The sequence below is a fragment of the Indicator indicator genome, chromosome Z, assembly GCF_027791375.1.
Source record: "Indicator indicator isolate 239-I01 chromosome Z, UM_Iind_1.1, whole genome shotgun sequence".
Lineage (NCBI taxonomy): Eukaryota > Metazoa > Chordata > Aves > Piciformes > Indicatoridae > Indicator > Indicator indicator.
Window position 1 is genome coordinate 35,312,225 of NC_072053.1, and position 25,921 is coordinate 35,338,145.

The 25,921-nt window shown below is 40.7% G+C and overlaps 1 protein-coding gene across 1 annotated transcript in view; it reads left to right on the forward strand.

The window, feature by feature from the left end:
- ANKRD31 (ankyrin repeat domain 31) overlaps window positions 1-25,921 on the forward strand; it is a 69,531-nt gene that overhangs the window by 1,430 nt on the left and 42,180 nt on the right. The window contains 13 exon segments of the mRNA XM_054397563.1: window positions 1,271-1,350; window positions 5,825-5,871; window positions 6,490-6,584; window positions 7,579-7,619; window positions 14,251-14,276; window positions 14,807-14,917; window positions 14,919-14,969; window positions 14,971-15,126; window positions 15,128-15,249; window positions 19,843-19,859; window positions 20,285-20,541; window positions 20,862-20,992; window positions 23,581-23,760. Of these exon segments, the coding sequence (XP_054253538.1) occupies window positions 1,271-1,350; window positions 5,825-5,871; window positions 6,490-6,584; window positions 7,579-7,619; window positions 14,251-14,276; window positions 14,807-14,917; window positions 14,919-14,969; window positions 14,971-15,126; window positions 15,128-15,249; window positions 19,843-19,859; window positions 20,285-20,541; window positions 20,862-20,992; window positions 23,581-23,760 (1,314 nt within the window).

The following is a 25,921-nucleotide window of genomic DNA, read 5'->3' on the forward strand; positions in this document are numbered from 1 at the left end:
ATACTTTTTTTAAAAATATATTGTTAATATATCCATATACTTTGAATTTAACATGCAAAATTTGGATAGAGATATTTAAGTGTGTTAATTTAAATGTATTATTAGAATAGTTTAAACATAAATGCATGCACATTCATTTAAAGCCTTAAAATCTTCCCTAATAACTCCCTTAGAGCTGATTGTGTGAGCAAGCATACTGTAGCTACATAGTACTTTTCCTTGACATTTTATTTAATCTTTTGTACTTGTACCCTGTACGCTTTATTCCAGCACTACAGAGACTACCAATTCTTAAGGTGGCATGAGGTGTTCTCAGTGTTCTTCCAGATTATATTTTTTGTTTGTCTTTTTGCCAGTTTGGAGATCAGGCTGGACCGTTCTTTTTTTATCAGCCTACTGTGAATTAATATGTCTTATCTACAGCCCACTGAAATCTGCAGGAACTTTTCCTGATGATGAATCTTGTATAGTTGCTCAATAGTTTTGCCTGACTGATAAGCACTGTGTTTGAACTTATTTGTGGTTACCCACTGTAATTAAAACCCAGCAACATTCAACATATATGGTTTAAGCTATGTTTGAGTTGTTCAGTTTGTGGAGTGGGGGCTTGCCTGAGGGCTGGGTGAGTTATTTTTGTCTCTGTGTATATAATGATGATTTTTTTTACCATTCTGCTTGTGGCATTTTATATTCAATAAGTTAAAATTAGTATTTAATTATTTGTCTATGTGTGCATACCTGTATAGTAGTGATTTGCTAATGAGATATGTAACATAAAGGTTGATTTAATGCTTATTTTATTAATGTCAGTAACAACATTTTAGTTTTAAAACCTAAGGGCGCAACCTTAAGGGTTCTCTTTTTTTCCTAGAGGTAAATTCTTCCTTTGCATATCTCCTTTTCATCATCAGAAGAGTATTCCATAGAGGAGTATATGTACTTTTAGTCAAACAGATCTGTTATTTTACCAAAATTGCAGTTGTTAGTTTAAAAAACAGGAGGAAAGAGCTATCTCCAGTATGAACTGTGAGATGTTTCCAGAACACTGAATGAAATAAATTCTCCCCCAAAGCTGTTTTTATTAATATCTTACCTCATCTAATTAGGCAGAGGGTTTGATCACTTAAGTCCTCCATTACTGTGTTACATAGAAATTCGTGAAAAATTGTATGGAATTATGGAAAGTTATATAGAAACTAAAGCAACCAAAATTTCCTTTAATTACTGTATTTTTCTCTGTTTTGTTTGTTTGTGTGATTGGTTTTTCTAGGATCTCGCTCTCCAGAAATACATTTTGTACATAAATTTCATGAACCCACATGTAGTCAGAAGGAAGAACAGGTAAATCTGGTAGGTATAGAAATCATATATTTCCTGCTACACATACCTAATTCTTCATTATTACTAAACTCTCTGGGCCTCCCATTTTTTATGTACAAAAGATGGTACTTGGTACATGGTAGCTTGCAGCTGAAATGAATTTTATGGCAAGATACTTGTCATGTGTGTAGTACATTCTCTCCAGGAGTGTGTCATAGGCTCTTCCCTGCTATTACATGAAACTATAACCTTTCAAATTTGAGGACAAGCCCATGACAAAGATGAAGAAGTTGTGGAGCACAAACTTTATAGCATGTTCCCTTCAGGAGCTGAAAGGTAACCATCTGAATTAACCATGCCAGACTATGCCCTTAGTTACTTATTATGAGATTAGCTGTGATCCGATGATCAGACTGAAATGCAAAATAAAATACTGCTTTTTGTGATGATGGGTTGATTATTCTACTCCTTGAATAATTTTGCACTGCCTAATCTACTAATTAGCCATCATTTTATTTGCCACAGTTGGTAGATAGCCATAAATTTTTGTTCACCTGTGTAATCACCTTTCCACCTGCATATTCACAAATATATTCACAAAACAGTCAGAAACAAGTAGAAAAAGGTTTCTACTCTTTAACTGACATTGTTTAAAACCTGTTACTGTTATACTGTGTTAGGGCTGTGGATTCACCAGTCTGAAGACCACTACCTCTGTATCCTTATTCCAGTATAAGAGGGTTTTTAAAAAATAACTGTACTGCTTCCTAGATGACAAAAACTATATTGAAAAAACCGCACTGTCTACTAAAGTGAATGTTTCCCCAGAGCATTGCAGAACTGAAAATGAAAGTGGAGGAAACAGTGAAAAAGTTGGAAAAGATGCTGTTATTTCAAAAGCTTTTTTTCATAAGTTTATTTTGCTGCTTGCTTGTCCCAGAGTTGTGTTGACAGAAATGTATCAGCGTTTTCTAAGGACAGAGGAAATAACGGAATTTCCCATTGCCTTCCTGATCTGAGTATCTGCTGCTTAACTTAAGGCTCTAGCTATATGGCTGTCACCAGAGTAGCCAGTCTGCAATGCCAATAAGGTATTCTTCCACCTCTAAGGACAAATCCCCTGTCTGCAAAAGGAAAGGTCAGAAAAGCAAAGAAACCTAGTGCTTTTCACAAAAAAAGTTTATGTAACTCTCACTGTTCGCTTTTTCTGGTGACACCTAAATAGCATGCCACTGGCAGCTTGATCATGCATAGCATGGGGACAGACCAGAATGTATTACATAAGCTTTCCTTCACTGTATCCTCACAAATGATCGTGTGGAATACAGCATCTTGATGTGATGTGGTATCAGAGTCATGCTGTCCATAGTGGATGTGATTTTTTTTAAGGAAATATCTGTTGCAGTAGTTCCAAAGAGTCTTGGCTTTCTTTGTACTTCAGGTGTGTCAGGAGAAGCTAGGAATACACAGTTGAGTCTTCGATTCCACCACACAAGAGTTAAGACTTTCCTTTCGCTGGGGATGCAGTAGATATACTGACAGAAGTTGTAGGATTCAAGTTCTTTCCAACTGACAAGTCAAGCTGTTTCCTTTATCTATTAACACCTTATTCCATGGCTTGTTCAGGCAGGCCTCATGATTGTAAGTTTGTGCTTTCACCTTTTTCTTGCCCAGTTTGATGAATTGCAGCTGAAGTTTTTAGGAGGCATTTACAGCTTTTAACCATTAGCCTTTTTTTTATTTTTCTTTTTTTTTCTTAGCTCACATCCATAGCTCCCTCCGATAGTTGGGTGTATAAATAAGTGCCAAAGAAAAATCACTTCAATTTGTAGGAATTTCCTTACCAAAAGCAAGACAGCAGCGCAAAAGCTTGTTTGCTGTATTTGCAGTCAGTACTTGTATAAGTTTTACGATATGAGAAGACCTCTCAACCAATCAGCAATACACTGATTTTGCTTAGAACATAGTTTTTTTGGAAGACAAAATATTTGCTCCTTCTTCTGAGATATAACAGTAGTTCATTTATCTGTAAGTGCCTGTCTGAGTCAGTGAAGGAGGTTTAGCAGTTCTTCCATCCTCCTGACCTCACTTGGTGTCTGCGTAAATGTTCTGTGTAAATACTCAGGCTGATTTGTACAAAGGCTGCATTTAGCAAACTTTCTGCCAGCTGTTCCTCTGATATATTTTGTAACTATGTCAGTAAATAGTTGTTGCACAATCTGTTCTGAAGTTCCAGGCAGCCCGTTAGCAGCCCTTCCTACTGGGCAGTTTTCACCTGGTGCTCTTCAGGCCATTGCTAAAATGGTTGTTCTTACTCTGTTGCTGATGCCTTGTGCAAATGGGATAGGTCATCACTTGTCCATACCAGAGTTTTCCTAGTGCTATGAATGGTCTCCACCATGTCAGTGATTTGTTTAGAATTGCAGTCAGTGTGCTGATAGTCCTCTAGTAAACATGGGTCTTTGGTTAACCTGAAAGAGAATCATTCTGCAGTTTAATTGCCTATCTTAATCATAGGACGATAGAAACATTTTGGTTGGAAAGCACCTTTAAGATCATTGGTTCTAACCATTATCTATCTCTAACAAGTCTGGTGCTAAACCATATCCATTTGCACCACATCTGTGCATCTTTTAAACACCTCCAGGGATGGTGATTCAACCAGCTCCTTCAACCAGCTCTCTAGGGGGGCTGTTCCAGTGTTTAATAAACCTTTCAGTGAAGTGGCTTATTCTAATACCCTATCTAAACCTTCCCTGATGCTACTTGAGGCCATTTACTCTCATCCTATCTGTTTTACTAAGGATAAGAGACTTGACACCCATCTTGATGCAACATCCTTTCACAACTCCCCTCAGCCTCCCTTCCTCCAGACTAAACCATCCCAGTTCCCTCAATTGTTTCTCCTAAGACCAATTCTCCAGACCCTTCATGAGCTTCTGTGACCGTCTCTGGAGTCACTGCACTGCATAAGTATCTTCCTTATAGTGAGATCAAGGTGTGGCCTCACCAGTGCTGTGTACTGGGGAACAATCACTTTCCTGGTCCTGCTTGTCACAGTGTTTCTGATAGAGGCCACTATGTTCGTTGCCTTCTTGGCCACCTGAGCACATTGATGGTTTTATGTTCAGCCAGCTGTCTATCAACACCCTCAGAACTTTCTCTATAGGGCATCTTTCCAGCCATTCTTTGCCAAGCTAGTAATGTTGCATGAGGTTGTTGTGACCCAAGTGCAGGACCCAGCATTTGATGGCATTGAATCAAATTCATCTGGCCTTGGCCCACTGATCCAGCCTGTCCAGGTTCCTCTGTAGAGCCTTCATACCCTCAAGCAGATCAACACTCCCTCCCATCTTAGTGTCATCTGCAAACTTACTGGGGATGCACTTTATCCCCTTGTCTAGATCATTGATAAAGATACTAAAGTGAACTGCCCCAATACTGAGCATAGGTATGTTTTCCTTTTGAGTCAGTGTTGTCTTTCATAATCTTGATTTTTTTTTTTTAACTCTTTTCTTAAATAGAACAAATTAAAAAATATTTAAGTGGAACGGCTTTGGTATCTCACTACTAATATATATAAAGATCTAAAAATACAATTTACTAAATCACTTAGAGAAGGGAGATCATAGAATCAAAGAATTGGTTTGTTTGGAAAAGACCTTGTAAGATCATCACGTCCCACCGTCAACCTAACATCACCATGACTATTAAACCATGTCTTGAAGTGACATGTCTACACAGTTTTGAACACCTCCAGGGACAGTGACTCCACCAGCATCCTGGGCAACCTGACCACTTCTTCAGTGAAGAAATTTTTCCTAGTATCCAATCTAAATGTCCCCTGTTGCAGCTTGAGGCCATTTCCTCTTGTCCTATCACTTGATACTAGGAAGAAGAGACCAATACCCATCTCACTACAACCACCTTTCATGTAGCTGTAGAGAACAAGAAGGTTTCCCCTCAGTCTTCTCCTGTCTAAACAACCCCAGTTCCCTCAGCTGTTCCTCATTAAACTAGTTTTTCAGGCTGCTCACTAGCTTTGTTGTCCTTCTCTGGACACGCTCCAGAAACTCTTGTAGTAAGGGGCACAGTATTCGAGGCGCAGCCTCACCAGTGCTGAGTACAGGGGGACAATCACTTCCCTAGTGCTGGTGGCCACACTATTCCTGATACAGGCTAGGATGCTGTTAGCCTTCTTGGCCATCTGAACACACTGCTGGCATGTGTGCTCAGATCCTTTTCCACCATGCAACTTTCCAGCCACTCTGCCCCAAGCGTGTAGCATTGCCTGGGGTTGTTGTGAGCCAATTGCATTTGTCCTTGTTAAACCTCATACAATTGACCTCAGCCCATTGATCCAGCCTGTCCAGATCCCTCTGCAGAGCCTTCCTACCTTCAAGAAGATAATAGTCCTGCCACAACCGTGTAGTAAAGCTGGGGAAGTAAGTAATGCAATACCTCGTTTACTAATTTATTAATTGGTGTTTTCTTTTCCATACAGATACCTCAAGACGCATGCGCATCTGACCAGTCTCAGTCTCTACTGCAGTGAGTATAATACCTTGCACAGGAACTCCAGTCAGGCACACTGTGATTAACAATTCCATTATACCTCCATTTGTATGATGATTTATGTATGTATGTATTTATTTATTTTTGTTCTCTGTGTTCTGTTGTGAAGCAGTTTTCTTGTTTGCTTAGTGAAGGACCTATGTGTCCAATATGAGTCAACCTTTATCTCTGTTTTTATTAATGATACTACTTTTAATGGTGTATGGACATAAGCAACAGGAATGACAGTAAGCTACTCAAGGAAATCGTTAGACAAATAAGCAAAAATGTGTAATAAATAACATTAAACCTTTTGTTCTTAGAAGTTATGGAAAGATGTCAGTAGAAGATGGATTTATAATCAAAATACTGAAGTAATAAAAATCAGGAAGGGTCATTTTTTTGCTTAGGGAATGAGTGTGCAAACATAGCCAACTCCACTTAGGAAATCTGGAAGTCTTAGTTATATATGCCTTGAAAATAACAGTAGTTATTTTCGTAAATAATTGTTAAGTACAAAACTGCATAAATTAATTGAAAGTATTATGTAAATTTTCTTTAAATGAGCAGATGAAAGTTCTTTCAGAATAAGAGCTTTTTACTGAATTATTCTAGGGGTTGGATAAACTGTCTATCAACTACTGAGAATATTTCTAAGACTGATTTTTCACTAAATGCTGCAGTAGAGGAACAGCAAAATAATTATGTGGGTAAGTTGTATTTTGTACAAAATTGAAAGTTGCTCTAGCTATGGCAAAATCATTTGAGAAGCTGAAGATTTATATCCCTGTAGATTTATTTAGAATCTGACTCTATGTGGCCTATGAAAGAGTTTTTTTTGGTTTTCATAGTTGTCTTGGATTACAAGTTATGTTTTTGTAAGTATTCTGTTAGGATTTTCTGTAAGAAATAGCAGTTTTCCCAAGCCAGTGATGTATGTCCATTGCTGTTTAATTTTCTGACACCAGTTATAGGTCACCTAGTGCCCAGCTGCTATATGGATGTGTAAGGTAAGCATGGATGTAATAATCATTGAGTGTTCCAACGTGCTTCTTACTAACACACCCAAGAATGGAAGACATCTGTAGGAAAGGAGAAACAAACAAGTTACTGGTTATTCCATAAATCTGTGTGTCACCTGCTGGTACTTTCAGTTGTGCCTCTATTCCTCTGTGCATCCAGCAGTGCAGGACTGCCCCATCTGTTTTGCCTTGCATTTCTTGGAATTAATTTTTGCAAATCTGGTAGAACCATTCGCTGTATTCCTGATGCGGAAATTTCCAGGGAGTCACATAAATGTTGTAACGTGCTGATGGGAGCCAGGAGTATGGGACCAGCCCCTTTCAAAAGCAGTAAATTATTGAATTGTTTTAGCTGTCTTGTGTAATTGCATTGTAATTACAGAGGGCAGGAGGTAGGTCTCATCTTGTGGAATAGGTGGCAATTTCATATGCTGATAGTCTGTGGAAACACAAGCCTCTAAACCTCACTGAAGAAGCGTGATGAAATATCCCTACTAGAGCCTAACTTTAAACCTTATTGCCAGTTCCACTTAGGGAACATGACTACAATAATTTGCAAGAAAGTTTTCAACTTCAGTCATAATCAGGAAGTGAGGCCATTTTGTTAGAGATGATGAGATCTTTCAGAAGTGGAATTCAGTGATAGTACAACTGAAATATTTGTTTATTTTCCTAAATTTAGATACTGAAGTGAATGGAGTTCAGAAAGATTCAGAAGAAAAGGTTAGTGTATTTTTAAATCTGAATGTATATAAAATATAATTTAATTCAATTAACATTATAGAATATAAAACTAACACTGAGTGTATTGGATGAGAACAATTTAAGAGATAAGCTTTATTTTCTCTTTAGGTAGGAACTGCAGTGTAAGGTTGCAGGGTGCAAGGGTAAATAGCATATCAATAAGTGAAATAGGAAGGACATGACCGTGGCACAGAATCTACAAGGGCTGTTACTTAATCTAAGTAATGAAGACTTATAGTAGCTTAAAACATGTTTCCCACCAATGAAAACTTTGGGAGAGACATTAGGAAGGTCTTTGAGGAGGAACAGAATATCTGTAACTGTACTCCTGTTTGGGAGTAATGACTTTCTTTGGCCAAAAATAGATAGTGCCAGTCTCTTTGTTACATCTCTCTCAGAATTCTAAAGCTGCTCATGAGTAACAGATTTCACTGCTGAAGACGGACAGGGACAACCTAGACTCGGCTGCTCAAGGCCTCATCCAGCCTGGCCTTGTACACCCCCAGGGAGGAGGCATCCACAATCTCCCTGGGTAACCTATTCCAGAGTGTCATCACCCTTGCACTGAAGAACTTTGTCCTAAGATCTAACCTACTCTCCTTCATCTTAAAACCATTTTGCCTTGTTCTATGGCTCGATGCTCTTCTGAAAAGTCCCTCTTCAGCCTTCCTGTAGGATCCCCAAGTATTGGAAGGCTGCTATAAGGTCCCCCCAAGTCTTCTCTAGGCTGAACAACCCTGATTCCCTCAGCCCATCCCCACAGCAGAGGTGCTCCAGCCCTTGGATCATCTTTGTGACCTACCTCTGGACTCACTTCAAGAGCTCTGTGTCTTTTTTATGATTGAGACACCAGAACTGGACACAGTTTTGGGCAACAGCTGTCACACGCTGTTGAATTTTTTTAGTTGTCCTAGTTTTCAGATGGGTTATCTTTTCAATCCAGCTTCCCAGAATAGTAGATAGGTGTCAATTCAGCGTAAGAAAGGATGTGGAAATCCACAGCTGAAGGCAAGTAGAAGAACAGGGACTGTGTCAACACTGGTTTAGGTAAGGATAATGCAATCTGAATACATTAAGTGTAGCTGAAAAATTAGACTGGATTATCTTAGTAATTATCTACTTGCAAGCACTGTTTTTGCGCATGAAATACGGAAGGGGAAGGAAGAAGGAATTCCCTGGCAACTTCCAGAAAACACAGTAGCAAAAATTCAGCAATACCTATGTCTGAACCATCCAACCCAGAAACATGCTGAGCAAGTGTTGAAGGTTCTGCAGCTACTAACATAAACATCCAGTAGTTAAATGTTACCCTGATTCCTCTCTATTTCCCCTGGTCTCTTTTTCCTTTCAGCAATCCTTCCATTCTTGGTTTGCAGTCAGTAAGTTCAGGCACCAGTGAAGGACTTGAGCAGATTTCTCTCCAATTAGCAGTTTATTGCTGGCAGCATTTCATGAACGGGTTCTTGGCCTTTGCTTCTGTATCGTGTGTCTGTATGCTGTAATCTGCAACCATGAGGTTACTTGTGTGTACACAGAATCACAGAATGTTAGGGGCTGGAAGGGGCCTTGAGAGATCATCTAGTCCAACGCCCCTGCCAGAGCAGGATCACCTAGAGCATGTCACACAGGAACTCATCCAGGTGGGTCTTGAATATCTGCAGAGAGAGAGACTTCACGACACCCCTGGGCAGCCTGTTCCAGTGCTCCATCACTCTCACGGTGAAATAATTCTTCTTTCTGTTTCCTTGGAACTTCCTATGCCTCAACTTTCACCCATTGCCCTTGTCTCCTGTCATTGGGAATTGCTGAGAAGAGCCTGACTCCATCCTCTAGGCACTCAACCTTTACGTATTTATAAACATGAGCGAGGTCACCCCTTAGTCTCCTCCTCTCCAAGCTAAAGGGCCCCAGCTCCCTCAGTCTCTCCTCGTGAGATGGTCCACTCCCTTAGTCATTTTCATGGCTCTGCACTGAACTGTGTCAAGCAGTTCCCTGTCCTTCTTGATCTGAGGGGCCCAGAACTGGACACAATATTCCAGATGTAGCCTCATCAGGGTAGAGAGAGAGAAGAACCTCTCTTGACGTACTGACCACAGCCCTTCTAATACAACCATTGGCCTTCTTGGCCACAAGAGCGCATTGCTGGCTCATGAACATATTGAACAGCACTAGTCCCAGTACTGACACATGAGGGACTCCACTAGATACAGGCCTCCAACTAGACTCTGTCCCATTGACCATGCCTCTCTGACTTCTTCCCTTCAACCAGTTCTCAATCCACCTCACTACCTGATTATCCAGGTCACACTGCCTCAGTTTAGCTGCAAGGATGCTGTGGGAGACAGTGTCAAATGCTTTACTGAAATCAAGATAAACTACACCCACTGCTCTACCATCATCTGTCTGCCTGGTTATGTCACTGCTACCTCTGCATTCTTACCTCATTCCAAGGCATAGCGGGCTCTGTGCTTTTTCGTGTCTCATCCTAGTTGATACCTGGCTGGTTCATTGCTTTCAGGCCTACATATGCTGGACAGAGAAACTGTCCCTGAAATTTGCTCTGTTGCTATCTCTGGAGCAATGTGTTGTGGTTCAAGTTGAACCTACTGCTGATGCTCAGTACCATGCTGCTGTCATGCCAGCTTCAAAATGAAGGTGCTAGCTGGAGCAAAGTATCCTGGGGCTGGAAACTCAGATGGTAACATGAGCAGCTTCCTGTTCCAGTTCCTGCTTTCAGTTTCCAGTTTTGGGGTGTTGGTCTTTTCCTCTGGACATTCTGCAGGTCAGGGTGGGTAGGGAAGGCTGTGGGCTTTTGCTACTGCTTCTGTATTTTGCTGCACTTTTTCTGCAAATGTGTTACTTTGTGTGTAGAGATGGGGACTTGTGAGAGCAGGCTGCTTTAATCCAGGACACAGGGTCCTGGTCAGTTTGTAGGATTTTTGCAGCACTAGGATGTAATTTGCATGCGTTCTAGAGAAATGAGAGGATCTTGCTGAGGAAGACTTCAGTGAGAGAAAGCAATACAACACAGGCTTCTGTGTTTTGAAGAACGGGTGGGACAAACACCTGGACAGCCAGCAGTGAATCACTGGGCATATTAGCTTTGCGTGTCTGTTTCTGAAAATACAAGAGAAGTTCATTAATTAACGTAATCTCTGCACAGAAGTCTTGAATCCATAAAATGAGTCCTGTTGAGTTTTCTTGATTTTGATGATGTAGCAGGTTTGACTTCTCTTGTGGTTAGTCTGCTGATAGTGGGGCCATTACTGTCCAACATCTTCATTTATGGCCTGGAAAACAGAACAGACTCTGCCCTCAGAAAGTTCAGAGGTGGTTTTGGGAGGAGTGACTGATAAACCAGCTAGTTTTGTTGCGTTCAGTGGGAGCTGGACAAGTAAACTGGTGAAGTTTGACAAGGGGAAATGTGAAGCTGTGCATCCAGAGAGGAATAACCTCAGGTTCCAGCACAGGCTGGGGACCAGCTGGCTGGAAAGTATCCCTGCGGAGAAGGATCTGGGGATCCTGTGGACAATAAGATGGCCACAAGCCTGTGATGCATGTTTGCAGTTTTATCTTACAACATTTGCAGTACCCAGTCTCTGATACCAAACAGCCATCAGTTTCTTAGTAACTTTTTAATTTTTCTCAGACACATGGAAGAAAGGTCCCTGCATGTCAAGATTCACCTTTGGTATGTGAACATAACTATCCTACACTAACTGCTGGAACTCACAGACCAGGTTTAAGCTTGCTCATGTAGTGCGCAGAGAGAAGTAGACATCAAAGGCTTGAGTAAGCCTGGCTTACTCATTGGCCTTGGGTACAGTGAGTTTAATAACACAATTTTTTTATATTCATGGTCAAGTAAATTCTTTTTTTCAGATGAAGACCTCTGTTTATCTTCCTTACAGAATCACAGAATCAACCAGGTCGGAAATGACCTCAGAGATCATCAAGTCCAACTATTACCTAATACCTAACACTCATGGAACTAAACCATGGCTCCAGGTGCCACATCCAATCTTTTTTTGAACACCTCCGGGGACAATGACTCCACCACCTCCCTGGCCAGCCCATTCCACTGGCCAATTAGTTTTTCTGTGAAGAACTTTCTCCTCACCTTGAACCTAAACTTCCCCTGGCACAGCTTGAGACTATGTCCTCTTGTTTTGCCACTGGTTGCCTGGGAGAAGAGACCAACCCCCACCTGTCTACAACCTCCTTTCAGGTAGTTGTAGAGAGCAATAAGGTCTCCCCTGAGCCTCCTCTTCTCTAGGCTAAACAACCCCAGCTCCCTCAGCCACTCCTCATAGGGCTTGTGCTCCAGACCTCTCACCAGCCTCATTGCTCTTCTCTGGATGTTTTCAATTATCTCAATGTCTTTCTTAAATCGAGGAGCCCAGAACTGGACACAGTACTCAAGGTGTGATCTAACCAGTGCTGAGTACAGGGGCAGAATTACTTCCCTAGTGCTGCTGGCCACACTATTTCTAATGCAGGCCAGGATGCCATTGGCCTTCTTGGCCACCTGGGCACACTGCTGGCTCATGTTCAGCCTACTGTCAACCAGTACCCCCAGGTCCCTTTCTGTCTGGCTGCTCTCCAGCCACTCTGACCCCAGCCTGTAGCTCTGCATGGGGTTGTTGTCACCAAAGTGCGGAACCTGGCACTTGGATTTGTTGAATGCCATCATGTTGGACTCTGCCCATCTGTCCAGCCTGTCAGGGTCCCTCTGGAGAGCCCTCCTACCCTGTAACAGATTGACACCTGCTCCCAACTTGGTATCATCTGCAAACTTACTAGTGGTGGACTCTCTCTCCTCATCCAGATCTAAAGATTCTAATCAGGATTGGACCTGACACTGATGCCTGGGGGACACCACTAGTGACTGGCTGCGATGGTTTGAGGTTCCAACCCACTACACTGGAAGTGGCACCATTCACCACCACTCTCTGGGCCCAGCCCTGCAGCCAGTTCTTAAGCCAGCAAAGAGTGCTCCTGTCCAAGCCATGAGCTGACAGCTTGGCCAGGAATTTGCTATGGGGGACAGTGTCAAAGGTCTTGCTGAAGTTCAGGTAGACTACATCCACAGCTGTGGTGGTTTGGCCGTGTTCTGGAGGCCAGATGCCCACCAAAGACGTTCTGTCACTCCCCTTCTTAAATGGACAGGGGGAGAGAGTAAAAAAAAATATAACAAAAGGCAATAATAAGATAGAAGCTATTTTAATAACAATAACAAGCAAAAAGCAATAAACCACACGGAAAAGAAGAGCAGAGAGAGATATGTTAGTCTCTACTTCCCATCATCAGGACAATGGTCGGTCTCGGGAAGCAGGGCTCTCTAAGCTTGGTCGTTACTTGGGAGGATAGACAGCATGGACCAATCCCCACACTTACTTCTTTTACTTCATTCTTATATGTGAGCTGACCGTCATATGGCATGGAATACCTCTCTGGCCAGTCTGGGTCAGCTGGCTCAGTCTTGTCCCCTCCCAAGATCTTGCCCACCCCTCAGCGTACTCTTGGGCAAGGAAACACTTGAAAAGACACAGCCTCACTACTTATTCAGCAATAGCCAAAACACTGCTGTGTTATCAACTACTGCTGCAAAACACAGCACTAGAAAGATTCTGTGAGAAGAATTAACTCCATCTTGGCCAAGCCCAATGCAACAGCCTTCTCCACATCCACCAGGTGGGTCACCTGTTCATAAAAGCAGATCCAAGTGGCTAGGCAAGTCTCTCAGCTGCTTTCTCATGGATTTCAGGGGGACTGTACTGCTCCCTGACCCCATCTACCAGCTCAGGAGGCCCATTATAGAATCATAGAATCAGTCAGGGTTGGAAGGGACCACAAGGATCATCTAGTTCCAACCCCCCTGCCATGGGCAGGGACACCTGAAGCCCTCCTGGCTTACCATTGAAAATTGAGTCTAAGAAGGTAATTAGTACCTCTGCCTTTTCCTCATCTTTGGTTATGATATTCCCTTCCACATCCAATGAAGAGTGGAGGTTCTTGCCCCTCTTTTTAGCATCAATGTATTTATAAAAATGCTTTTTACTGTCTTTCACGGAAGTGGCCAGTGTAAGTTCTAACTGGGCTTTTGCTTCTCTAATTTAAAAAAAAAAAAAATCTTATCTTCCTGCTTCCAGTGGTGCAAGGTTCCTAAACAGCTGAGGCTGGAATTGAGCGTGGCCGTGCTTAGCTCTTAGTGTGTGCTTAGTGGGTAAGATGGGGAGACGAGAGATTGCGAGACGAGAGATTCTGGGCTGTTGCTAGCAGGTCAGCAGGGTTTATGCCTGGATTGAGGAATGCTGTGATGTGGGTTTGTACTCTAAATAACTGAGACATGAGGATGGTGGGATTTAAATCAGTTTTTGAAGTAGTGTGCTTATGCTTAGTGGAAGAAATTCACAGCCTTATGCCAAGTAGATACCTTTTTGGCATCCTTTTATGTAGGAATCCTATTTTTAAATTAGTTTCTCAAAGCAGTAGGAAAGAGCAGATGGCAAAATAGTTTTCAACAAAGAATCAGGGATCTGTAATGTCTTACAAACTGAGATTAGTGCCCTGTTTTATTGTGTGTGAGTTTTACCAAAATTGTTACCAGTCGTTAGAGGATTCTTGCACTACCCGGTATGGCCACTTGCTGGCAGCAAGAGACTAAAAATGTGTTAAGATTTTCTTAAGATCCCATACTACTTAGCAACAGCACTATTATATACAAATGTTACATAGAAAAAATCCGGTTTAAGTCTGCTGAGGCATCTGGTTTTCTCCTGTAGGAGCATTTGAAACAAGGATAGGATAAAAATGAAGAAGCTACCAATTGGTATAAAAATTGATGCGTCTCTTGAAAGCACCTAAAATTGATTGGAAACCCAGTAGTTTTTCCCAAGAACACTTATGGTTTTGTGATTCTCTACTAAGTGTGGAAACTCAAATGTGCAGCTTACAAACATACTCCTAAAGATGTGAACTGAACCTTGTGAGGCACAAATGCTCCATAGCCATGTGGGATCCACATAAACTCATAATAGAAACTCATGAATCGAGGTTTACTAGTTATGCTTTTTATATGATTGTTAATATGTTCACTTCCAAAGGAACAGACACCAAAAGGTATATATCCACTTACTTTCAAAGCACGGCCATTATTAACACAGATACAGAGTAAAAGAATGTTCAACAAACACTGATGCAGGGCTTTCATTGACATCCTCAGAGAAGATTTTCATGGAAACATTCATTGATGGATTATAGAGACTGGTGAAGCTGTGATTCGTTGAGATCCCTTAGTGATACTGAGGGTCTTAAAATGATAAACCTGAGAAGTTAAGTGTCAGGGTCCTGCCTTTCCCATTTATCCATCTGTGGACGAGAGCAGTAATGCTTTGCCAGTAGAGCTTCTGACAGCATTGAATTCCTTGTCAGGATTTTCAGTATAATCTATCAGTCCTGTAGTGCCATATGAGTGCCAAGGGGAGAGAGCAGTTAAATTCAGAACCTAGAATTCTGTGGTTAGGTGATGACTGCGCACAACTAACAAGCATGACTGAGCCTCAGCTTGCTACAATTCATGTCAAAGAAATAAGAGCCTTAACAGGATGTAACTTGGAGACAAAAAATAAGCAAGTATATACACAATTAATAACTGAAAAATTATGTTTGTCATAAAATATCTTATAGAACAGACAATTTACTTGGAGATTTGAGCCTTAGTAAAGAATAAATTGACATTGATAAATTGCATGTTTCATACATTTCAATTGGTTTTGTTTTAAAAGTCCAGTAGTGTTTTTCTGATATATCCATTTTGTGAAAATGGCTGAGCTTGCTTGGATGAGAAATCCTAGTAATGCTGATTTAGTGATTGACATGGAAACCTATGTCTTGCATTCTCTCCAAAGGAAGTTCCAAACCCCTATGCTGTTATTCCTTTGTGGCACACCAGTATATACCAGCCAGTTCCAACTCTAGGCTCCTACACACTCCGGTTCTGCTTTTTCTCCAGACTGTAGTATGCTGTTGTACTTCTCACCACTGTAGCACAGGAATGCTTTGCACATATTACAAGAGAAATTCCAGCCGTGTCTTTGCTGTAGATTAGAAAGATTGTTTAATGGGATTTTTTGCATGTATTTAGAAATGCATTAATTTTGTTTAGTTCTGCCTGTGCGAGACTTACTGAAAGAAATGGAGGCATGGTTTTATGGTCATGTCTTCCTGTGAAGAAACCAGCATGTATAGATACGTTACCCAAATTTTCTCTTCTCTTGCCTCACGCTGTTCTCTTCACAGTGTTATTGTACTGTAGAGGTGATTTGAACTAGGTCATTTGGATTAAAAAACATGAATGCAAAAATCTGGAGAGGAACACAAAGGGAAAGCAATGCTGTAGTCTTTTCCTATTTAGATTACAGTAAGGGAAAGAGAAGGACACATAGGAGACGTATTTATGCTCTGGAATGCAGCAGATAGGCCTAGTAAACCTGAAATAAGTTTCTCCACTCTGTGTTGTCTTTGAATAATCTGGAGGTGCAAATCAGTGATGAACCACATAGAACTACCTATTTAAGGTGGCTTTACAGTGTCACCACAATGGCAAAAAAGCATCCAAAGAGTACAAGTTAATTCCGTCTTTTGCTGGTGGTATTCATAGAATGGTTTAGGTTGGAAGGGACCTTAAAGATCATCGAGTTCCAGTGCCCCTGCCATGGGCAGGGACACCTTCCACCAGAGCAGGATGAAGCTCAAGGCCTCATTCAGGCCTTTAACACCTTTAGGGAGGGGGCATCTGTGATGTCCCTGCGCAACCTGTTCCAATGTCTCACCACCCTCACTGTAAAGAATTTCTTCCTAATCTCCAATCTATATCTGCCCTCTTCAGGCTTCAATTCATTCCACCTCATTCTATCACTACAAGCCTTTGTAAAAAGTCCCTTCCCAGCTTTATTGCAGGCCCCTTTCAGGTACTGGAAATCCTCTATGATGTCTCCCCAGAGCCTTCTCTTCTTCAAGCTGAACGACCTCAGCTCTTGCATTCTGTCCCCACAGGGAAGGTGCTCCAGCCCTCTGATCATCTTTGTGGCCCTCCTTTGGACCCGCTCCAGCAGTTCAATGTCCCTCTTGTGCTGGGGGCACCAGAACTGGACACTAACCGAGGGGAAGTCTCACAAAAGCAGTGTAGAGCAGGAGAATCACTTCCCTCATCCTGCTAGTCACACTTTTTTTGATGCAACCCAGGTCATGGTTGGCCATTTGGGCTGCAAGTGCACATTGCTGGCTCATGTTGAGTTTTTCATCAACTGATAATCCCGAGGTCCTTCTCCTCAAGGCTGCTCTCAAGTCCCTTGTCACTCAGCCTGTATTTGTGCTGGGGATTTTCCTGATCCAGGTATAGGACCTTGCACTTTGTCTTGTTGAACTTTATGAGGTTGGTTTGGACCTACCTCTCAAACCTGTCCAAGTCCATCTGGATGGGATCCCTTCCCTCCAGCATGTCAGCTGTGCCACACTGCTTGGTGTCATATGAAAACCTGCTGAGGGTGCACTCAGTGCCACTGTCAATACTGCTGACAAAGATGTTAAACAGCACTGGTCTCAGTCCTGACCCCCGAGGGATGACACTTGTCACTGGACTCCATTTGGACATTGAGCCATTGCCCACAGTTCTCTGAATGCAGCCATCCAGCCAATTGCTTACCAAGCAAGTGAACCATCCCTCAAGTCCATGCTTTTCCAATTTGGTGATGAGGATGTTGTGTGGGACCGTGTCAAATGCTTTACACAAGTCCAGGTGGATGACATCAGTTCTCTTCCCTTATCCACTGACACTGTAACTCCATCAGAGAAAGCCAACAAGTTTGTCAGGCAGGATTTGCCCTTGGTGAAGCTATACTGGTTAGAACCAACCACCTCTTCTTCATTTTCTGTATGCCTCAGCAATGCCTTCTGGAGGACCTGCTTCATGCTTTTGCCAGGCATAAGGTGAGACTGACTCAACTATAGTTTCTGTGGTCTTCCTTAAACCACCACACACCTCTTTGAAGATGGGGGTTATGTTTCCAGTCAGGAGGGACTTCACTAGATTGCCATGACTTTTCAAATATGATGGATAGTGCTTTGGCAACTTCATCTGCCAGTTCCCTCAGGACCCTGAGTGGATCTTGTTGGGCCTCATGGACTTGTGCACCTTCAGGTTCTTCTCAAACCTGATCTTCTCTTACAGTGGGCAGATCTTCCTTTTCCCACTCTCCACCTCTGTTTTCTGGAGCTTGGTGGTTGTGGTGGGTTGAAATGACCGCAGTGGTGGTGCAACTGGAGCCCTTGCAGTGATCACTGAGAAAAAGTAGTCATGGAGCACCTCAGCCTTCTCCGTATCCATCACGACCATAACTGAATATAACAGTACAGAATAAAACATGGTACAAGAACAGCTAATTTCAAGGTGCCTAAAGGTCTCAAGTGTGATTGTCTCAGAACCACGGCAATTTACAAAGCTCTTTCATGGAAGTGTTGTTTTCTGAAACCTGTAGCACAGATGTGTGAAGCTTAATGTATAGATTTACTCAATATTACAGCTAATAGAGAGTCCTGTGGGAATGGGGATTTCCAACATTTTGTCAGTTAGTGATTGATTTTTAGCTTGTTTGTGCCTCCATCTGCTGTTCTTGAAGGCAGGAAGCAGGAAGACAATCACAAAATCACACCATTGCCTAGATTGGAAAGACCCTTAAGATCATCAGGTCAAATCATTACCCTGACACTAACACGACTAAACCATATCCCTAAGCACTATGTCTACAAAGCTCTTACATGCCTCCAGGCATGCCTCCACCACTGCCCTGGGCAAGCTGTTCCAATGCCAGATAACCCTTCCAGTAGATAAATTATTTCTGATGTCCAGTCTAAACTTACCTTGGTACAACTTAAGGACATTTCCTCTTGTTCTATCACTTGTTACTTGGTTGAACAAACTGACCCCCATTTCTCTACAACACTTTTTCAGGTAGTTGTAGAGAGCATTAAGGTCTCCCATGAACCTCCTGTTCTCCAGATTAAACAACCCCAGGTCCCTCAACTGCTTCTCACAAGACTTGTGCTCTGGGCCCTTCACCAGCTTTATTGTCCTTCTTTGGACACACCCTGGTAAATCAATGTCCTTACTGTAGTGAGGGGCCCCAAACTGAACACAGTATTTGAGATACAACCTCACCAGAGCTGAGTACAGGGGTAAAATCACTTTCCTGGTTTGAATGAAGAAAAACTCCCAGTTATTTTTTAGTAACTCTTGCATTCTAACAATACACTGTTCACCTTGTTATTATCCTTATTTCTTCAGAGAGGAGAGCCTGCCCTGTCCTGTAGGTGTGATGAGGATGCTGGATAACCCATCTATTTTAATATATGGTCCCTTATAAAGCAAGTACCTTTTTAAAACTCATTAAAACATTTTCTTCTATAACCCTCATACCACAGCGGATGTGATACACTGTAACACACTGTGTTGGCAGTTTTGTAAACTCAAAATACTTGGTTTTCCCCAGCTGCCATGTTCACATGCATTGTCTCAACCTGGAGGAACCAGTTCCAGGAATGCAGTCCATCTCTTCACAGCCTGTCTGCTGAAGAGTTAATCAGTGAATCCTTCATTTTCATCGGTGCCCCAAGAAAGGACTAACAATTTCTTCCACATCACTGTGAAAGAATTTGAATGCATGTGTGCTGAGGGTGTGTCCTAAGAGCTTTCAGCATTACTCAAGATGAAGAGTGTGCATGTTTCAGCAGCTTGAGTAGTACTTAGCATCACAACACACTGCCTACAACAGTGAATAAATTCATGTAACTCAAATTGCCTGCTATGAGGTGACATCTATTTAAGGTGAGATTTCTTTCCTTTTCTGTTAGAGAAAAGCGTCTGGTACGCACCAGTCATTTAGGTTCCCCTTTCCATATTTTAGGACAAGGTGAATCATCTTCATCTTTGAAATTAATGCTTCCTCTTCATCAGTAGTGGGGGTAATGAGTGTGCCTAGTGTCATCTAGATGCCTGGCTTTTAGAAGGCAGAAGGTTAAATGAAGTGAATCTCATCTGTGGTGTCAGTAGCTCAGGGATTCTATGATTTTAAAAATAACTTCTCAGGTAGCAGTTAGTGATCCTTAGGTTAAACATGGTTCTTGATCTTGTGCACATTTCTAGGCTTCTGCAAGAGTGAGGTAAGATGGGCTAGCTTAAGACATCTCAGACATCACTTTATTTTTTTGGACAGAAGCTCATGTCAGTAGGAAACCACACTGTATCTGTTAAGTCATTTCCTATGTTCAACTAAACAGCTTTCAGACAGTTGCAACTTTTGTTTCCTGTCAGCCAGCCTAGGTTTATTATTTAAATAGTGGTTCTCAGTATGCTAGTTCCTTTGGCTAATCCTGCTTGGTCCACACAGTGTGACATACTAGTTGGAGTGCCTCTTCTATGTGATCCTCTGTGTCTCATATCTGTGGAATTCATTACTTGCTTAAGCAGCCTCTCTGTTGTCTGTGTCTGTGTATTTACAAGATGATGTTCTTGGAGTTCTTATTTATGCAGCCCTTGTTTTAACTATATGCTTAGCAGTTGCTTGCAATATTTCTTTTTGTGACAGCCTGTAGGTGATCAGCAAGGAGACAAACAAGTCATTTCAGATTACTGTGGTGTCACCCCTGGTGAAGAGCAAACTGATGAGAGACGTTCACATGCAGTGGAGGCTGCAGCATGTGCAGAAACGGCCCAAACAACACCAAGAAATGCAACGCAGTTAAGAGAGACCCCCTTAAAATGCGGAGATGTTTCCAGTCATCACCAGATCTCAGAAGACACTCAGCAGGGAATATCTCACACTGACAAAGCTAAGAATTTTGAGTATGAAAGGTTTCTTAAATATTCTTTAAATGTTTTTTTTAAATTAATGTAACATATACAATGCATACAGAGTACTCATTTCTCATGGGGTTGGCTTTAAAATCAAGAGGGAAAAGATGAACCTTTTTTTTAAAGAGCTGAGAGATAGTTTCTCCTGGTTTGTTCTTTATTCAGTACTACCTAAGTTAGTCTGCATACTTGCATACTATTACAGACTTCCTTTTGAAATCAAATACATTCACATTCTTAGATCTACTATAAACATCGATTTATATAGAAGAAAGAGTATTTTTGTTGATTCTAAGCAAATTTCTTGTCAGAAAAATTCAGGAATCTACTTCTAAAGACAAGAATGATCTAGAAGTCAACATATGCCAAGAAATAACTCAGAATAAGGATGGAAGAAAGAATACTGAGAGAAGGAGGAGCAAGAGAATAGAAAACAAACAGAGTAAGATATTAGTCTTTGATGTTTATAATAAACTTTTTTTTTTTAATTTGAAAATCTGTCCTGAATCAAATATAATTTATAGCCTTTCCAATATATTTTGGCATGGAATTATTTTAAAGAGATGGTACAGGTGTTAATTTTATTAATGAAAAATTTTGATGATTTCCCTCACTTGTTTAAACCTGCATGTTAGCAACAACTAAAGTTGATTTTTTTTTTTTTTGCATAAAATTTTTAAGAATCATGAAAATTTTTTCAGGAGGCAATTTTTATGAGTGTTATATGTGGAAAAATAATGGTGTATTCTGAAAAGCAGAATAAAATTGTATTTATGCAGAGTGAAAAGGTAGATCCTGATACATGTTTATATATCAGCTAATACTGTGTGTACAAAGTCATTCTGAGAGCAGTGCCATCATCCCCAAGAACTGACCTATGCAAACCAGTTTATTCTATTTTGAGTGCTTGCTGTTTTAACCCTGTTTTAAATATATTATAGAATCTTCACTACTGCAGTCACAGAACACTCTCTGAAGTATTTTTCCTTGCAGTGTCCTTTGTCAGAGAGAAAAATTGCTATTTTTCATCCTTTGAAGATGCATGCAAAGAAATTCTATCTCATAGACAAAGTGTGTAGGAGAATACAGAATTTCCTCACCTAAGCAATCTTTCCAGCATGCCTAAGACTGGGTTCTTCAAAGTTTTTTTTTTGTTAAAGCCCACTCAGTCTAGATTTATCCATGTGTTTCAAATAATTTAGATACCTTATAAAGTATGGAAGTGTTTGAACTGTAACAGCTACATTATAGAGATTACAAAATATGAATAATTTTACTTCCAATTAGCAAACAGGCTTTTTTTTAGGGTTTTAATTATTCCCAGCAGAAGAACTGCTTTTATGAGATTTAAAGTTGTATGACTAACTGCTTATCTGTCTTGGTCTGACTTACTAGCTGTTGTTTTTATAGTATGATTTCTGCAGAAAGAGTTATACTGCCTATAAAAGTGGCTTTTAGTTGAGCCAGTCTGGCAAGTATACCTCCCTTTCATATCAAACCTATCAAGAGTCTGTGAGTCATCTTAGTTTAGTAATTCTATGAAATAACATCCCCACAAAAACCTTTGGTTTGGGCCAGCAAGCATCACTTGTTAGCACAAGGTTAAACAAAAGGAAAACACTACGGAAGGCAAGGCAGAGGTGGCAGGGAATAAGTACTCTTAAACTAGCAAGTTAAATTGGTGAAGTGTAACTTAACTGTGCCTCGTTCTCTGTGTGTCTGTGGCTTAGTGCCTCCTGAGCTGGTTGGCTTGTTTAAACCAGATTCTACTAGGGACTGCAGTTACGTAGACAGGTAGATTAGGCAAACTGTCAGTATGCTTAGATGAGAGAAGGTCCTAGGTAAACCCTTATCCATTAGATTCTAAAAATCTACACAGAGTCAACAATTGAAAAAGGTTAGGAAGTATTTTTAGCTCATGGTATGTCACCATGCACAAAATAGCAGAAACATCAGGGTGTATGAGTTAGAGCACCAGACTATACGTTTTAAGGTCATAATTAAAATGTCCATTTCTGACATGCAGGTAGAGTTCTAGGGTCAGTGACCTACATCTGTTGCTGTTTGTAGAGAGGAGCAATGTATAGCCTGCTATCCCAAGGGTTTTCATTAGATCAATTAAAGGCCTAGATTATGCTTTGCACTTTTCTGCAGGCAATCTTCCCATTCCTCTCTCCCTTCTTTCCTCCCTTCCTCTCTCCTTCCCTATCTTCACCATGTGAAGGGATGCTCTGATGAATCTACTGGTGAAGTATAGAACAGCCCATCTATGTGTTTGCAATAATTTCACCCAATCTGGAAACTGTAATGAGTGCATATTGGGAGATAGCATTTGCTTAGAAAATAACAAACTAAAATTTTAAAATAGTATTTTTTATTTTTTACATTTAGGCCTCATATTCTCAAGCAGCTGCTCACTTTTCACTTATTGCTGAGCTGGTTGTGAAATAATGGGGAAAAGTAACAAGAGGAAGCTAATCTCAATCAATCACTATCCCAGTGTAAACACTTGTGATGGCTCGAGCAAAGTGAAAGAGCGTAAATTGTTGGTGTGGGACAGGGATTTCAGCTCTCACACTGTTACAATACTTTTAGAGTGTTTGAAACACAAATAAGTACAAAAGAACTGCTGGTAAATTTGACTTTAAGGAAAGAGAATTTTCTGAATAACTGACTAATTATTGAAACGCTCATATTCTGATGAGTAGAATAGCAGTTTTATCATCCGGTAGGAAACAGTGTACTTTGAAAATACAAAGGAAGAAGTCTAAACTTAACATATTTTTACAAAGATGACTTTGTAAATTCTTGTGTGTAGAATTTCAGTTGAAGTTTTGTTATGGAATTGATTACAACATCTTTTATTGAATTGTATTGTTATTTAACTGTAATGTGGTTTAGGGTTTTTTTGATACTCATTTGTACTAGATTGAATGAGGATTTTTTTCCAAAAAATCCTACTTAGTAACTGTAAGGTAAGAGAGGAATTTTGTTATTTTTTTTCAGCATCTCTTTTGTATTATTTTTCAGAACAAGAAGCCTTTTGTAGGAGTTTCGTAAATTTTGTTTTCCCCATTTCACTTTCAACAATCAATAGGAGGAATATGTATGGGGAGACCATACTGCACAGAGCCGTTGCTCAACAAAATATAGACTTTGTACGCAATATAATAAAATCTGGTGGAAATGTTAATGTTCAGGATTATGCTGGTAAGTTGCAGTTGTATTAAAAAACAATTTTCAAAACAAGTGTCTACCTATAATTAATAAAAGTACATTTTATGAGTTTCTGGAGTGGGCAAGACTTGTAAGTTTGTGAGTAGTCAGTAGATTATTAGTTTTTTTTATGGGTTTAACTTGGTAATCCTTTGTGAGAAAATATGTAGACCTATGTTTAAAGTGAATTAAAAAAAAAGAAAATTTAACAAAAAGTAAGCACTTAAAAATTACAAAGTGATGCAATTAAGTTTGCTTAGCCTTGATTCAACAATCCTGTGCATTCTTATTCCTTAAATAAATAATGTAATGTCTTTAAAATGGATTTTTTAAAAAATCCATTTCTGTGGCCAACTTGGGACACCAAGATTTAGACTTTTCAGTTTTGTTTTTAGGGACCCTGATTTTGCCCCTTGCATATCAAAGGAACCTGTAGCATTATAGTTTAAAATGTGTTGATTTTGTAAAGTTATAACTACTTAGTATTTTGCATTTTTACTTCATCTTGGGCACAAAATAGCCCAATGACAAATAGTGGCCAGTGCTGTGAATGTTTTGATTGAAGCAATTCACTTTATACAGCTTCGTAGAATCATAATCATAGAATGGTTTGGGTCAGAAGGGAAAACCAAAGGTCATCTATTCCAATCCCCCTGTAGTAAGCAGGGACATCCTCTGTTACATCAGGTTGCCCAGAGCCCCGTCAATCCTGACCTTGAATATCTCCAAGAATGGGGCCTCAACCACTTCCCTGGGCAACTTGTTCCTGTGTTCCACCACCCTCATGGTGCAGAACTTGCTCCTAACATCCAACCTAAATCTGCTCTTCCATAATTTAAAACCATTGCCCCTCATCCTATCACTGCAGGCCTCTGCAGTCACGTTCTAGCCTCCTTCTAGGCCCTCTTCAGGTACTGGAATGCCACTGTTAGTTCTCCCTGGAGTCTTCTCTTCTCCAGGCTGAACAACCTCAGCTCCCTCAGCCTGTTCCAGCCCCTTCATCATTTTCATGGCCCTCCTCTGGACCTGCTCCATCAGATCCATGTACTTCTTGTGTTGAGGACACCAGAGCTGGATGCAGTACTCCAGGTCTTGCCAGAGCACAGTAAAGTGGCAGAATCATGTGTGCTACAGTCTAAAGTATGGATAGATTGTTGCAAATGTTACCTTACTTGAGCTAAGGACAGTTCTTCCTATCACCCATTAGGCTCTGATAAAGTTCCACAACAAAAACAACAACAACAAAACAACAAACAAACAAAACATTGGTTTCAGAGACAGTTGGTTTATTTGGTAGAAAACTTCATCTATTCTTAAAGTCTTTCCATCTAATGCAGTGTCTAGGATTCCTCAACTGTTCCGTGGGAACAAAAGTGCATGTTCTGCAGTAAAAGGCTGTTGTATAGTGCAGGCTCACAACAGACCAAAATTAACTATCACTTCTATGTCTTCTGTAATATTCTGAGAGATAGATCGAGTCAGCTGCAAGTTTTAGACTTTTCCAGCATGGGACTTTAGCTTTTGAACTAACAGAGTGACTTGTATGTTAGTTTATGCTAGAGGTACATGAGAAAATATTTTGTTGGTGGATTTCAAAGCCACCTGCTGATAACAGAGAAACATTGACAGTGTGTATTCAGCTGCAGCCTCTGAAGGCAAAGGTACTAAAGTGCAATGATTCGAGTTTTGGGCTCACAGATTCTTCCTTTTTCATCCTTTTCAGCTTTTGCCAGGACACTGTTTCTTCATCCACCAGCCTCTGGCAGCTGTTCGTGCAAAAGGAGCACAACTGCACAAATTTGGGTTTAGTTGAACTCTTTGAGTACATGAGAGGCTGACCTGGTCCCACACTTTCTGTTTTAGAGATGGAGGTGTAATCAGAAGTAGAGGTGCCAGAGCTGTGCTGTTTTGAAATGCACCTTCATCTCACTGTCTTTGGGAACTGTTGTTCTGGTTATTCTGCGTCTGTGCCTTCTCTCTTCCTTTAAAACCCTCCACCAGTGTTTATCCATATCTTAGCCTAGTATTTTTCCTTATTCCTGTGCTGCATTACTCTCCTTCCATACATTACTGACTTCTTGGGTTCTTTTGGTTTTCTTTTTACTTCTATTTATTTCCTGAACATCAGCATATACGATACAGACAGCATTGTAGT